Raw genomic sequence first — 15791 nt, forward strand, 5'->3', positions numbered from 1 at the left:
CCCGACAAATCGTCAAGTGACGGCGTCGGCTACGTGGGTCCCATTACCTGATTATAAGTCTTTAAGATAACGTTTGACCAAAATATGTCGCCTTCATTTCAAAATAAAGATTGTTTCAAAGTTTACAAGGATTGTTCAACCAAAAGTTAAGTTACAACGTTATAAGTACGATTGAAATCTGGGCGACACGGTTTAAAGTAAAGTCAAAAGACGCTCCATGAAATGCATGTATACTCGACATCGGATGCAAGTATCAAATAGTAAGCGGAAGCATGTTTCACATATCGTGCATGACCTGAGAAAAACATAGAAATCTGTCAACGAAAACGTTGGTGAAATCATAGGTTTAAGTAAGTAAGTACAAGTGAACCACAAGATTTGCATCAATGAAATAATAGTAATACATTCCAAAAGTTTGTTTCACGAGCACCCAATTATCAAAGCTTAACATTCCTTCCATTGTATACCCCATCACTTAGTGCTAGAACAAACACTGATTCTCGAAAATATATTTCATCCGTAGACGGTAGCGAACCGTCAAGGATGAGGGCTGTCAAACCCATATGGCCATATAACATAAGTTCTCGCTTACACCCGGCAAGTGTAACTAATGATAATCGAATTGAGGATTTTGTTCTAAACTCGTATGTAGAATGTTTGTTTTCCCGTTCTTGTGTTCACTTAGTTCAAAAGAATCGTTTATGTTTTCTCATCCCAATATAAGTTCAAAAAGAGTAAAAGTGGGACTATGATCTCACCTCGAGTGCACGAGTATAAAAGTACTTCAACAAGTAAACGTGTGCATGAAAGTTGCTTAGCCTTGACCTAAACAAGTAAGTTATATCAATTAACCGGTTACGACACAAGGTCGGGTGAAATGTGTTCAATTAGTCCTATGGCTCGACACGACTCGATTATGTAGCATGTGAAGCAAATTGTCAAGTTTCATGCAAAATACAAGTATAAAAGCATGTTAGGAAGATTGTATTAAAAGTTTGGTTAAGTTTGACTAAAAGTCAAACTTGGTCAAAGTCAACGAAAAAAGTCAACGCGTTCGGGTTCGGTCCCGAACTATTTTTCTGAGGTTTTTACTCATATATAAGCATATTAGAACAAGTTTCATGTGAATCGGAGGTCGATAGCTAGTCAAACATTTCACGTGAAACGGGACGAGGAGGTCAGAATCTGACCAGGCACATCGGCGCGCCGCGCGGGGAAGGGGCGCGCCGCGCCACCCTCTGTGCAGGGATTTCTGGTCAGTTTTCAAAGTATGCACGAACCAAAACACAAACAATCACATTTTATGATCCGCAAACAATTAGAACATGTATTTTATATCATCGGAAAGCTATTTCGACAAGGAATACAACTAACCACATATCATCAATCAAAAACATCATTTACAATAAACGAAAACTCGTCAATTGATCGAGAAAGGTTTATTTTCAAGATTCAAGTTCGTAAAACGTATTTTATGATTCGGGAATCCAATTTACACATACGATATGCCGTTTTGAAGGTAATGAAGCATACATTACTACTAGACACTAACAATTAACATTCCATGACATTTAAGCATCCAAAAGTTCATGTCAAGAACTATCAAACCCTAGTCAAACATCACAAAATCATTAATCGGGTTTTTGAAGTTTCCTTAATCAACCTACACATCCAAATGTGGCTAATGATACTAGTAACACAATTAAAACATGCACTTTAACAATCTAACAACATTAACTCATCCAAAATCAAGGATTAAGCATCCACTTTTCATTTCCAAGCTAGTTACACCAAAACATCAAGATCGAGCATACAAATCATATAATCATGCTAGACACGAGCCATAGACATTAACTAACAACATTTCAAGTCAAAAACACGAATTTAAAGAAATCTAGAGTTTTAGAAATGTTACCCAAAATCGGTGTAGTTAGTATCAAATCGTAGAGGATGAAGAGAGGATCACGAAAATGTAATTTGTTTTGTTGTAAGCCTCCTAGATCGAATTTAGATGATGATTTAGTGAAGTTGGGAGAAATGGGGTTCTTGAGCTAGAGAGAAAAGGGAGAGAGATGGAGGGATTGAATGGATGAGAATGGTGGGTTGACTAGTTGACCTAGTCAACTAGTTTGCCCACTTGACAACTTCGGTCCCTCAAGTTTCAAAGCGGGTGCGGGAATTAACCAACGAAATATTTTAAAAACGCTCGAGTAACCGAGTGATGTTATAATTAAATAGCGGAAATATAATGAACGTTACTCACGGAAACTATTACTTTAAATACGAAAGATTATGTTTTTTAAAAAAAAAAAAAAAAACGGTGTTAAAATTAAATTTAACGGAAAAACGCGGGATGTTACATTATCCACACCTCAAAAGAAATTTCGTCCCGAAATTTAGTTGGAAGTAGTAGTCGTTGAATCTTCCTCGAGATCTTGTGTTGCCAATTCTACGAATGAGGGAGAAGTACGTTCTAAGGTATTTCAACGAGTTTTGACGGTCGGGATCATGTGTTGTTTTAAGGTTTGGCTTCACGATTTATGGTTTTAACCGGTCCTCCTAGGAAGTGAGGGTTATCGTCGATAGTGAGTTCATCAAAGGAGATAATAAGTTCTCGTTTCGCAAAACACGTCTTTGAGTTGATGCATCGAATGTAGGATAAACGGAGACCCAAAATGAGTCGGAAAAGTCTAAACGGCTAGCGACGGGTCCAAAACACCCCAAGAATTTAAAGGATCAAAATATCGTGGATTTAGCTTCCTACGTTTTCCCGAAACGGATTGCACCCTTCCAAGGTGCGACTCTTAACGTGACGCGGTTTCCCACGTGGAATTTGAAATGTTTACGTCTAACATCGGCGCAGCTCTTGGTGATTACGAGTCGCGTAGGGTTTTGCCTGAATATGAATAAATTTTCTCGGTTGCTCATGAATAACCTCGGCCCCGGTGAATTGATCATCGTTTACTTGGTTCGACAAAGGAGAGTGACGTTTCCGGTCACACGTGGTTTCAAAAGGAGTGACGTTAAAACTCGAATGAAAATCATTGTAGTACGAGGATTCGGTTAAAGGAAAATATTTTTCTCAAGTAAATTTGAAGTTGGTAATACAAATTCGTATTATGGTTTCCAAGGTTTAAATCGCATGTTTGTTCGGTCCGTCGGGTTGTGGATGGTACGCGGTACTCATGTCTAAACGCGGTCCCGAGGCTTCTTGTAAAACTAGAAGTGAAACGAGTATTTCGATACGGGATAATTAACAAAGATACACCGTGTTGGAATAGAATCTCTTAAGATATGTTTGAACGAGTCAGTTAGGGTTCGAAAAAAAATGTTCGTTAGGACTATTCACCCTCGTGGCGAATACTTATGTAATATGAGGAGTTTCTCTATCCATGGAGAAATGTTACAAGGAGTTTCTTTAAACGGAAATGCGAACGGTAAAGATAGTAGTGAAATGAGGACTTAGAATAGGATGAGTTTACATCTCGAGGTTGCCATAACGTGCCTCTAGTTGTCAAAAGTCGAAGTCTGAAAGAGAAACGAGATCGTACACGTAGTTGTTTAGTTCGGGGTTGAATAATAGTTGGCCGATTATTAGAAACACAATGACATTAAGTCAAAGAAGAGTGAAGTATCATTGGATCGTGTGTTATCTTAAGTTCCAGTAATATCAGACGGTAACGGTGAAATAACAGAGATATGTAGCGTGGTATGTGATGACGAGAAAATTGATCGGATCCACAATTTAGTATTAGAATTCTTCGCGCAAAATAACGAATTTCAGTTACACTGATTTTGAGTCGAGAGAGCATGCCTTCCGGCGTTCATGTAGAAATATTTTCATAATTGAGTTCCATCTGGTGCTATACGATTTTTAACTAGAAATATTGGTGTGAAGTATCACGCTCAAGGTTCGGACATGGGGGGGTTTAAATTTTTCCCTCAGTGAGTTAACGAGGTTAAAAGTCGTGTAACACGAGAAAAGGCAGAAATGAATCTTCGGTAATAACCGGCGAGATCTAAGATTTTACGAATACAAGTCTGAGTCGGGGGAGTTTCCTGATTACATGTGGCTTGATTTCGAGATTGATTGAAATGCCTAGACCATTCACATCATGGTTTAGAAAATTGTACTTCGTTCAACAGAAATTCTCACTCGGAGAATTTGGTATAGAGTTGCTCTTTTCTCAAAAGTTCGAGCGTAAGATGGTGATGTTGTTCGTTTTCCTTCTTTACTTGAATAACTCAAGATGTCATCTATAAATACGATAACCGATTTGTCTAGATAAGTTCGCATACGTGGTTTAGGAAGTTCATGAATACGGACAGAGTCCTAAATAAATCGAATGGTACTAAGAAAGATTTACAACTAACGTTGCGAGTTCGGAAAGTGGCTTAGGAGACATCGTCTCACTTAACCCCCAATTGATGATAACCGGAACGGAGGTCGATTTGGAACATACGGGATTCGTGCAAATAATCATGAGGTCATGGGTGCGAGGGAGAGGGTATCGGTTTCCAACCGAAAATTACTCAGTTCACAATAATCTATACAAGATGATGGGGAAACATTTTTTTTTTTTTTTTTTTTTTTTTTTTTTTTTTTACGAATAGATTCCGAGCTCCCTAGTTCTATAGGTGTCAAGTCAAAAGTCTTAACGTATTTCCTCCAATAAAATTTATAGGCACACAATATTTTTCCGTCGGTCACTTAAATCGTCTAAGTAGTATCTGGGGGAAAGAGGTGGAATATAAAGAGCATGAGTCAAATCCTTGGTTATAAAACGTCTAGCGGTAATCGAATCGAACAAGTATGAAATATACGGTTTGTTGTGAAGAAACGTACCCGTTACTAGTCCATCGTCGTTCCGGGCATCCTTGGTGTCGATGTCGAAGGTTCAACGGCGTGCGTTGGGGTTGATTTTCTTATTTGGGCACACATTCCTAAAATGACCCAGTTGGCCACATTCGAAGCAAGCATCCGTTCTGTGTGCGTTGGGCATCTTTCGAGCGACGGGTCCTTGGCGCCGGTGGCGAAACCTGCCACATCCTTCAAAGTGATGCTTGTGGCATTCGTCACAAAAAGGCAGCTTTCCGGCATAGCCTTTCTTGTCGTTGGAGGTAAAAGGCTTCTTGGCGGGGTTGTTGTTATTGTTGTGGTTGCTTGATTGAGAGGCTTCCCATGTTCTTTTGTTGTTACTCGGGTGGTTCTCGACCATTGGTGCCGGTGCTTCCATTTCATTCACCGTTTCTAAGGCTTGGCGGGCCATTGTTAAAGCCTCTTGTAGGTTAGTGGGTTGAGATGTCATTACCTTGTGTTGAATGCTCTTAGGGAGGCCATCCATGTAAAGTTCGATTCTTAGGGATTCGGGAGTCATGAGAATTGGACACATCGAGACTAGTTCGGTAAACCGTTGATTATAAGCTCCGAGGTCGTTCCCGACCGTTCTTAAATTCCTTAGCCCTTGCTCGAGCCTTCGAGTCTCATCGCGCGGGAAGTATTCGGTGATCATTCTTTCTCTTAATTCGGTCCAAGAGAGTGTAAGGGCTTCATCGATACCCACTGATTGTACATACGTGTTCCACCATGAGAGAGCGATACCGGTGAAAGTGAGGGTGGAAAACTTGACCTTATCTTGGTCTCGACAACCGCTTGTGTTAAAAACGGTCTCCATTTGTTCAAACCATCGGGTGAGAGTAACCGGTCCTCCGGTTCCATCGAAAGTGGGAGGATTGTACTTCATGAAGTTCTTGTAGGAGCAACCTTCGATTGAATTACCGGCTCCATGATTGTTGTTGTTAGAAAAGTGATCGGCCACGGCCGTACCCACGGCGGTGGTTATCATTCGTTGAAGAGCTTGTTCTAGGGTTTCGAGAGGAGTATTGTGTTGACCTTGGTGAGCCATTGTTCCTTCATGAGACAAGAATATCGTTGGTTAGTATTTTCAACAATACTAACCGTGGCATGGAATAAGAATATCGTTGACTCGCCTTAAATTCTCTATGTCATAATGTCGGAACGTCCATGTGAATCACCGTAATATAATCCCGGAAATTATATTACCCTGATTCTCATGTGCATTTAACATTACTTCATAAAGTCAAGGTGGCGCACCAACAAAATTTATCAACGTAAGATCAAGATCGAATACGAGTTAGATATGATAGAAGAGTTCGAGTATAAATGCACAATTAGTCAAATAATTCCTACTTCAGTCTATATGCCGGTTGTAGTCTAGATTCACCTATGTACCCTATGACTCGGGGTGAACACAAATGAACTCTAAATCCCTACAACCAAGGCTCTGATACCAACTGTAGCGACCCCGACAAATCGTCAAGTGACGGCGTCGGCTACGTGGGTCCCATTACCTGATTATAAGTCTTTAAGATAACGTTTGACCAAAATATGTCGCCTTCATTTCAAAATAAAGATTGTTTCAAAGTTTACAAGGATTGTTCAACCAAAAGTTAAGTTACAACGTTATAAGTACGATTGAAATCTGGGCGACACGGTTTAAAGTAAAGTCAAAAGACGCTCCATGAAATGCATGTATACTCGACATCGGATGCAAGTATCAAATAGTAAGCGGAAGCATGTTTCACATATCGTGCATGACCTGAGAAAAACATAGAAATCTGTCAACGAAAACGTTGGTGAAATCATAGGTTTAAGTAAGTAAGTACAAGTGAACCACAAGATTTGCATCAATGAAATAATAGTAATACATTCCAAAAGTTTGTTTCACGAGCACCCAATTATCAAAGCTTAACATTCCTTCCATTGTATACCCCATCACTTAGTGCTAGAACAAACACTGATTCTCGAAAATATATTTCATCCGTAGACGGTAGCGAACCGTCAAGGATGAGGGCTGTCAAACCCATATGGCCATATAACATAAGTTCTCGCTTACACCCGGCAAGTGTAACTAATGATAATCGAATTGAGGATTTTGTTCTAAACTCGTATGTAGAATGTTTGTTTTCCCGTTCTTGTGTTCACTTAGTTCAAAAGAATCGTTTATGTTTTCTCATCCCAATATAAGTTCAAAAAGAGTAAAAGTGGGACTATGATCTCACCTCGAGTGCACGAGTATAAAAGTACTTCAACAAGTAAACGTGTGCATGAAAGTTGCTTAGCCTTGACCTAAACAAGTAAGTTATATCAATTAACCGGTTACGACACAAGGTCGGGTGAAATGTGTTCAATTAGTCCTATGGCTCGACACGACTCGATTATGTAGCATGTGAAGCAAATTGTCAAGTTTCATGCAAAATACAAGTATAAAAGCATGTTAGGAAGATTGTATTAAAAGTTTGGTTAAGTTTGACTAAAAGTCAAACTTGGTCAAAGTCAACGAAAAAAGTCAACGCGTTCGGGTTCGGTCCCGAACTATTTTTCTGAGGTTTTTACTCATATATAAGCATATTAGAACAAGTTTCATGTGAATCGGAGGTCGATAGCTAGTCAAACATTTCACGTGAAACGGGACGAGGAGGTCAGAATCTGACCAGGCACATCGGCGCGCCGCGCGGGGAAGGGGCGCGCCGCGCCACCCTCTGTGCAGGGATTTCTGGTCAGTTTTCAAAGTATGCACGAACCAAAACACAAACAATCACATTTTATGATCCGCAAACAATTAGAACATGTATTTTATATCATCGGAAAGCTATTTCGACAAGGAATACAACTAACCACATATCATCAATCAAAAACATCATTTACAATAAACGAAAACTCGTCAATTGATCGAGAAAGGTTTATTTTCAAGATTCAAGTTCGTAAAACGTATTTTATGATTCGGGAATCCAATTTACACATACGATATGCCGTTTTGAAGGTAATGAAGCATACATTACTACTAGACACTAACAATTAACATTCCATGACATTTAAGCATCCAAAAGTTCATGTCAAGAACTATCAAACCCTAGTCAAACATCACAAAATCATTAATCGGGTTTTTGAAGTTTCCTTAATCAACCTACACATCCAAATGTGGCTAATGATACTAGTAACACAATTAAAACATGCACTTTAACAATCTAACAACATTAACTCATCCAAAATCAAGGATTAAGCATCCACTTTTCATTTCCAAGCTAGTTACACCAAAACATCAAGATCGAGCATACAAATCATATAATCATGCTAGACACGAGCCATAGACATTAACTAACAACATTTCAAGTCAAAAACACGAATTTAAAGAAATCTAGAGTTTTAGAAATGTTACCCAAAATCGGTGTAGTTAGTATCAAATCGTAGAGGATGAAGAGAGGATCACGAAAATGTAATTTGTTTTGTTGTAAGCCTCCTAGATCGAATTTAGATGATGATTTAGTGAAGTTGGGAGAAATGGGGTTCTTGAGCTAGAGAGAAAAGGGAGAGAGATGGAGGGATTGAATGGATGAGAATGGTGGGTTGACTAGTTGACCTAGTCAACTAGTTTGCCCACTTGACAACTTCGGTCCCTCAAGTTTCAAAGCGGGTGCGGGAATTAACCAACGAAATATTTTAAAAACGCTCGAGTAACCGAGTGATGTTATAATTAAATAGCGGAAATATAATGAACGTTACTCACGGAAACTATTACTTTAAATACGAAAGATTATGTTTTTTAAAAAAAAAAAAAAAAAACGGTGTTAAAATTAAATTTAACGGAAAAACGCGGGATGTTACAATAACTCTATTAATAATAATAATATTATTATTAATAATAATTTTTATTAATAATAATGATATTTATAATAATCTTATCACTTTTAGTAAAAGTGATAATATTAATAATATTAATGGTAATAATAATTATTAATAATAATAATATTAATAATATTGAGAGTAATAATACTTGTAAATGAGGATAAATGATATATTAAAAATGATATTAATATTAATATTAATATAACGAATTAATAATAATGAATAATAGTTCGTGAATCGTCGGAATTTGTTCGAAGTTAAATGAGATCATATAATGATTTTGTTTAAATTTTGTCAGAAATTTTCGGGTTGTCACACGTTCTATGCGTGATATATGTCGTCAATCCAATCCTGATAGTATGGATACTCTCTTTGGGGTAAAACAGTTGTGTTTGGTGGTGACTTTAGACAAATATTACATGTTATTTAAAAAGGTAAAAAAGAATATATAGTAGATGCATCTCTAAATTCTTCCTATTTGTGAGATTATGTTACTGTTTTAAAACTTACAGTTAACATGAGATTATGTGGTATTGAAACTGATGTCAATACTAGAAGTTTTGCTCAATTGATACTTGACATAGGCAACGGTGATGTCGGTGAATCTGAAGTCGGAGTTTTTGATATTGAAATTCTACAAGATCTTTTGATAACAGATCTTGATGATCCAGTTGGTTTGATCATCTCAACTATTTATCCAGATTATCTTTTTAATTTTGGCAATCCAGAATATTATCAGCAACGTGCAATTCTTGCTCCAACTCATGAAGTAGTTAACCTCATTAATGATAGAATGATGTTGTGTTTGGAAGGAGAAGAAAGTTCATATTTGAGCTCAGACAGTATATGTGCGTCACAGAGAGACGCTGACTTTAATAATGAACCATACACTACCTATTTCCTAAATAGCATTGAAGTTGGTGGTTTACCAAACCACAATCTGAGGCTCAAAATTGGTGTACAAGTTATGTTACTTCGAAATATAGATCAGGCAGGAGGTTTGTGTAACGGTACACGTTTACAAGTTGTGCACTTAGGAGGAAAAATCATCAAAGCAAAATTTTTAACCGGCTCAAACGTGGGGAAGATTACAGCTTTATCACGTATGCTTATCGTACCGACGGACAAGAGAATACCTTTCAAATTTCAAAGAAGACAATATCCATTGTTGGTGTGCTTTTCAATGACAATAAATAAAAGTCAAGGACAATCACTATCGCGTATCGGTTTATTTCTTCCAAAACCGGAGTTTAGTCATGGACAACTATACGTTGCACTATCTCGGGTTACTAATCGGCAAGAAATCAAGATATTAATCTTAGACAAGGATAACAAACTATCCAACACAACAAAAAATGTGGTATAAAAAGAAGTCTTGCAACACTTATAGACTTAATTGAAGAAATGTTTTAAAAAAAATTTATTTGTATGATATCTTTGAACTATTATGTATGTATAATGTTTTTTTAGAAATATTTGAATTATGTTACATTATTATGATTTCCACCAAGTATAATCTAATTTTTAAATATGTTTCATTCATATCAGATATGTGACAAAAATTGTATAAGTTTTCATGTGATGTTACTAATATTATATGTACGGTATCTTAGAAATAATATGAATTCCAACGTGCAACGCACTGACTCCAAAACCTAGTATATATATATATATATATATATATATATAAAATAAAAAAGTGAAAAACAATAAGAAAATACATGGTACGGAGTAGACATTACATATACTCCGTACAAAGAGTTTACAAAACGTAAATGAAATGTCGCACGCTAGCACTAGATGGTGGGGTAGGTGAGAGGGGTTGGTGAAATTGAACCCCACCGTCGACTGTATAATGCATGACACATTGTATAAACCACGAGCGCAATGAAGTCCACATCAGGGCTACGCTAGCAGTCCTTAATATTGCAATACAACAATAAGCCTTCAATGAAAAGTAGTGAAAGGCTCCTAGTTTGTTTTCTTGTTTGTCTGGATTTGCTTGTTTATGTAATGTTTTCGGAGTTTTTTTATCGGTTGTTGAAAGACACCTAATTTCTACTACGTAATTCAATTTTGCTTTCTTGCCAAAGAAAATGAAAATTTGTGAACGGAATTATTTTTCCTTTTTTAAAAAAAAAATATTATTAGAATTGTCTGTATACATAAAAAAGAGGAAGTATATTTGGATGAATTGAGAATAATTTACACTTGAATCTTATTTTATTCTTCTGAAATTTTTTCCCATAAAGTGTTTACAGAAACATTTATGAAACTATATATAATTTCATATTTTAAATGATAAATATATAAAACTTTACCTCTAAAAGTCAATGTTTTTATGACGTTTTGTTTTAGATGCACTTCCGTTACGTTGGAATTTTTCAGCAAAGGGTTGGAAATCAATAGCATCCTATGTCCCATTTGTCATAAGGATTTGTTTTTTTGATTGCACGGTGGCGTTTGACATTTGGAGAAAGGTTAAATTATGGCTTGATTTCAACTTACCTCCGTTTTCTTCATGGGACGACGTCAAGACTTGGATCGAGGGTTACCAAGCTTTGCTTCGTGCAAGGATCATATCATCTCGGTCATAGCTACTCTTCTTCGAGTGTTATGGCGATTCAGGAAAGAGACTGTTTTTAACGAGCCGAGTTTTAGTAGAAATAGTTTTTTGATGTAATTAATTTTTTTCTTCTTCGATGGCTTAAAAATAGAAGTTGTGTAGTTTCAAATTAGAACCTATGGCCTCAAAAGCCGTTGTAATTTCTCTCTTAGCGTCTTGCTATGAAACATTTTTATATAATAGTCCGTTAAAAAAATAAAATAAAATGCATACATCTTTTCATCATTTTTTTAGTCAAAACAATTTAGAAGATACTGTTGGCCTTTAAATTCTTTATACTCATTCCGTACAATTTATTTGAAATAATCCAAATGTAAAATTTAAAAGTAATTTAAGAAAAAGTCGTAGCCATTGATGTAGTCATTTAAGTTTATTATATTGGAAGAGAACATGAAGGTCAATCAAATAATGACGCCTTTGTAAATTTTTTATATTCATAAGTCGGTGGCGGAGCTTTATTAGAATAAGAGGGGCTTTCGATCTTTCAAAAAGTAGAGCTTTATTAGGACAAGAGGGGCTTTCGACCCTTCAAAAATTCAATAAGTAATGAGATTTTGTAGCCTTTGAGTTACTGACGTCTAGCTTTTGAATCACTAAATCGGAGTTTGTGTGAAGAAGATATGGCGAAAATGATGAAGGCTTGCGGATTTTGATTTCATTAATAATTTACTTCATTCTTCCATATCTCTCGAGCGTTTTTAACTTAAAATCAACCTAAAATCAAAGTTTATTGAAGTTAACTTAGATGATATGCAATTATGATCGATATCGTTACCCAAAATGTGTTTAAAATATACAATTTTGTCACACGTTAGACAAAATTTGGCCCCTAACTATTATGCTCGAGCACCGCCACTACTTCAAGTTGCAATTAATGGTAACGGCATTGCATTTTTAGTAGTGACATTTTAATAATAAATCAAACTACCAGATTCTATGATAGTATTACGATCCATCGTTCATCTTTTTCACTCAGTGTGAATTCGATTTTTTTTTAGATGTTTGTACAACATAAAACTGAATAATTAAAATGCCATAACAAAGCGTCTGTAGCTCAGTGGATAGAGCGTCTGTTTCCTAAGCAGAAGGTCGTAGGTTCGACCCCTACCTGACGCGAAACTTCATATTTTTTGTTTGGTTATGGTTTTTATTTTCATATGCTGGCTGAACTGAAAATTAGTTCTTGAATAGAACGACCATTACACACATGGCAAATATTAAGCCGGTATACATAAATACAAACACATGGACTACGGTAGTTGTGACAATTATTGAGATCAAAATGCCAGAGCAAGGAGAAAAAAGCTAATTAAGCGGTTTCATATCTTTTAAACATAAGAAAATAAAAATAAGATTACATCCCAAAGTAAGAATCTTTTTAAACATAAATTCTGAAATTCTCCAAAATAAGAACTCATATAAACTAGCAAATTACCTACTTTTTCTAGAATTACTAACTTCACGTTTCACAACAGCCACAAACCCAGCCTTAATCGGAGCAACAGTACGACGTGAACCAGTCTGCACAGCAAATAAACAGTCAAAAAAATATGGTATTGTCTCAGTTGATATAAAAATGTAACTTATAACTATAAATTTATAAGCAAACAATAAACACAATGAGAAATAAACAGTTTAAAGTATAAACAGCAAACCTTTTCGCATAAGAGGAAGCAAAGACGATTTTCCCTTGAAAGAATTGTTTGTGCACTCTTGCAACAATTGCAAATCACATACTCATCTGTAAATAAAAACTTAAATCAGCATTCATATATACCAAAAACCAAATCCACATTTGAGTTCATACATAATACAATACATAATACATAATAATTATTAAAAGATTAAAAAAGTTACTTACTGACGTATCGCCTTAATAGTCCTTCAAAAGTTCTTGGCGAAAATAGTCCCTTCACTACCAATCTTTGTTTACCATCAATAGATCCACTCGTACCCAATTCAGCTAGCATAAAACTCATAACATGATCTGGCAGCCTACGCATACTGAAAAGCACAAAACAATAACTTAGCAAACAACATATTATACTATTAAATCCACCTCTGCAACTAATTAATTAATAGAAAATAATAGCCATACGATTTGCAATTTTCAATGAAATTCACAAAAACAGTCTTCTTAGTTCCTTCACGAAGTACTTGTGCTGGCCTCAGGGTGGCTTTCGGCCTATCAGCCGCAAGCTCGGGATTATTCTCACTCAGATTACGGAAGACTCTGTCTAAAAGCTGAAAGAAAATAAACATATTTATTGAATTTATAGAATTGAACAAAAGTGTACATATCCATATAATTTAATTATAATTATAATACTCGAGAGAATTGTGTACCTCCTCATACGTATAGTCACGATCATGATCATTACGTCCCAATGGAACTCCTTCTTGCCTGTTTTCTTCACCTGCATTTTCTTTATCATCATCATCATCAAGATGATCTGTCTGTTGCTCTTGAAAGACAACCTTCTTTTTCTTCTTCTTTTTGGTGGGGTCAAATGGTGCCAGCTACATTATGGTTTACAAATAAATAGAAAATTAGAAATAGCAACAATATATATGAGTAATTAACTTCTATTCGGAGTGGCCAAAACATATTAGTTGTGTCAATTTAGCAAATGGCAACACATAATCACCAAATTTTAGTATTTCAGGGGTTTTCTTTCCTAATTTTTATTACAGTGGAATCTAATTATTAATTGTTATTACAGGGGAATATAATTATTGTTATAGGTGTTATTTATTAAACTAATGATGATATCAAAACATACCATAAATTCAGTAGTAATAGTTCTAATAGGACAATATTATACACCATCATTATTATACAGATGTGTTGGTCTCAATTTTTCACCTAAAATTAGATACAATTGAATACAAACCCTAAGCATAAAATCTAACAGATGATATAAAAAAAAAAAAAAAAGGATCAAATGACAGTATGACACTTACATTAGTCGTTGAATCCTCCATCTTAAGTTGTTGAATGTTTTCTTCTGCCATGGTTAACAAAATCTAAACACACACTAATTCACAATTATCAGTCAAACAGGAAGAAAAAAAAACTGAATCAATAAGTTAACACATAAATAAACACAAACAAATAATAATATATTAATGAAGATTATATCAATCAACAGATGAACAAAAAGCATAACAACAGATCGAATCGAATATTTACCTAAAATTGATGAATGCGTAACTCAAATCTGTAACGTATTTAGGCTTTAACGTACTCCTTTATAACGCAACAGTTCGATTTATTATAACTAGTGACGTTTTTTATCTTCGAATTTTTTTAGTGGAAATTCTCTTTGGTTTGAAGGAATTGAAATAATGATCAATGAGAGGCCATAAACCATTTATAGGAGCAGGAACCGATTTGTAAGATAACTTGGCCTCCAAGTTTAACTTGGGGCCCAAGTCCAGACAAAATTAATACATAATTCAACTATTAACGTATCCAAACAATTTTAAGATAAAAAATATGAGCAATATCCGTATTTTTCTACATATAAACGAATGGATGTTACATTAAAAAATATAAAAAAAAGGACCATAATTCCCCATTTTTCTAGGCCCATGAATGTTTTATATTCATGTACTAGGCCAATAGCCCATGAAAATTCACAACCCATTATTCCTAATGGTGCAGGCGTGCAGCCCACTCGAGTCTCGACCACTCATCTCTAAAAGAAAAGCAAGTGCAACTTGTATATTTTGATGCTTGGTATGTTATTACAATTTGGGGTGCATAAAAGTATCTAAAAATGATTAAAATTCGCAAGAGAACTCAAGCTATAACCAAAATTTTATTAGTTAAATCAAGTACATATGTTGATAATAATTCTATTGAATATTTTGAAAAATTTACTAAAGTTGTTTTTTGAATGTTGTTATGACCCTCAAATTTGATAATGCTACATTCGAAAAAATGTCCCAATTGACTCACTATGACGACTAAAGTGATGATAAAGTTGCATGTTGCTTGACTAAGTGATCCTTTTCTGTATGAAACATTTAGTTTTATTTATGTAAAAGAGCTTCGAAAATCGAGGAAATTGGTTGTGTGTCGTGCAACTATGACATTGAATCTGTACAACATGTTTTGTTCGTTTGTAATGTAGCGGACGAGTTATGGCGGAAGGTTAGAGTGTGAATTGATATGCCTTTGCCCATTTTTTTTTTCAGTTGGTTTGAGGTGAGTTCTTTGTTCGATGGATGACGAGCAAGTGAAGATTTGAAGGCTAAAATGTACGTGATTATTGCAGCTATACTTTGGCTTGTTTGACGATACTAAAACGGTGTGATTTATTTCCGGTGAACTTATGAAGAATGCTCTTGTATTTGGTTCCATTTCTAATTTTTTGTTTTTATAGATTACTAGTAGAGGAAAATTTGATGTAAGTTGAAACGATTGGCTTGTAAAGTTGGTTTAATAAGGTC

At 35.5% G+C, this 15791-nt stretch overlaps 1 protein-coding gene and 1 non-coding gene across 4 annotated transcripts; one reads left to right on the plus strand and one right to left on the minus strand.

Annotated features, from left to right (window-relative positions):
* The first annotated feature begins 12376 nt into the window (after positions 1-12376).
* On the plus strand, positions 12377-12449 carry TRNAR-CCU (transfer RNA arginine (anticodon CCU)). Its single transcript has one exon. It is a non-coding gene; the product is annotated as a tRNA-Arg (tRNA).
* Positions 12450-12661: 212 nt separating this feature from the next.
* On the minus strand, positions 12662-14661 carry LOC139882826 (eukaryotic translation initiation factor 2 subunit beta-like). 3 transcript variants are annotated; one of them, XM_071867105.1, is made up of 7 exons: positions 14527-14661; positions 14298-14360; positions 13680-13853; positions 13432-13577; positions 13195-13337; positions 12989-13074; positions 12662-12854 (listed from the first exon to the last, which is right to left on the minus strand). In XM_071867105.1, exons 2-7 carry the CDS (start codon positions 14346-14348, stop codon positions 12765-12767), a joined length of 690 nt encoding a protein of 229 aa, XP_071723206.1. In that variant the 5' UTR covers positions 14349-14360; positions 14527-14661; the 3' UTR covers positions 12662-12764. The 3 variants fall into 3 exon arrangements, with proteins under 3 accessions (XP_071723206.1, XP_071723199.1, XP_071723192.1); XM_071867098.1 differs by having other exon boundaries at positions 14298-14371; positions 14527-14659; XM_071867091.1 differs by lacking the exon at positions 14527-14661 and having other exon boundaries at positions 12663-12854; positions 14298-14387.
* Between the last annotated feature and the right edge of the window lie 1130 nt (positions 14662-15791).

The sequence above is a fragment of the Rutidosis leptorrhynchoides genome, chromosome 1 (genome assembly GCF_046630445.1).
Source record: "Rutidosis leptorrhynchoides isolate AG116_Rl617_1_P2 chromosome 1, CSIRO_AGI_Rlap_v1, whole genome shotgun sequence".
Taxonomy (NCBI): Eukaryota; Viridiplantae; Streptophyta; class Magnoliopsida; order Asterales; family Asteraceae; genus Rutidosis; species Rutidosis leptorrhynchoides.

Coding starts and splice junctions, on each gene's coding strand:
- LOC139882826 (XM_071867105.1), bottom strand. CDS start 14,348: ATGGCAGAAGAAAACATTCAACAACTTAAGATGGAGGATTCAACGACT. Junction 13,854..14,297: donor TGGAGGATTCAACGACTAAT/GTAAGTGTCATA, acceptor ACCATAATGTAG/CTGGCACCATTTGACCCCAC. Junction 12,855..12,988: donor GCTTCCTCTTATGCGAAAAG/GTTTGCTGTTTA, acceptor TTTGCTGTGCAG/ACTGGTTCACGTCGTACTGT.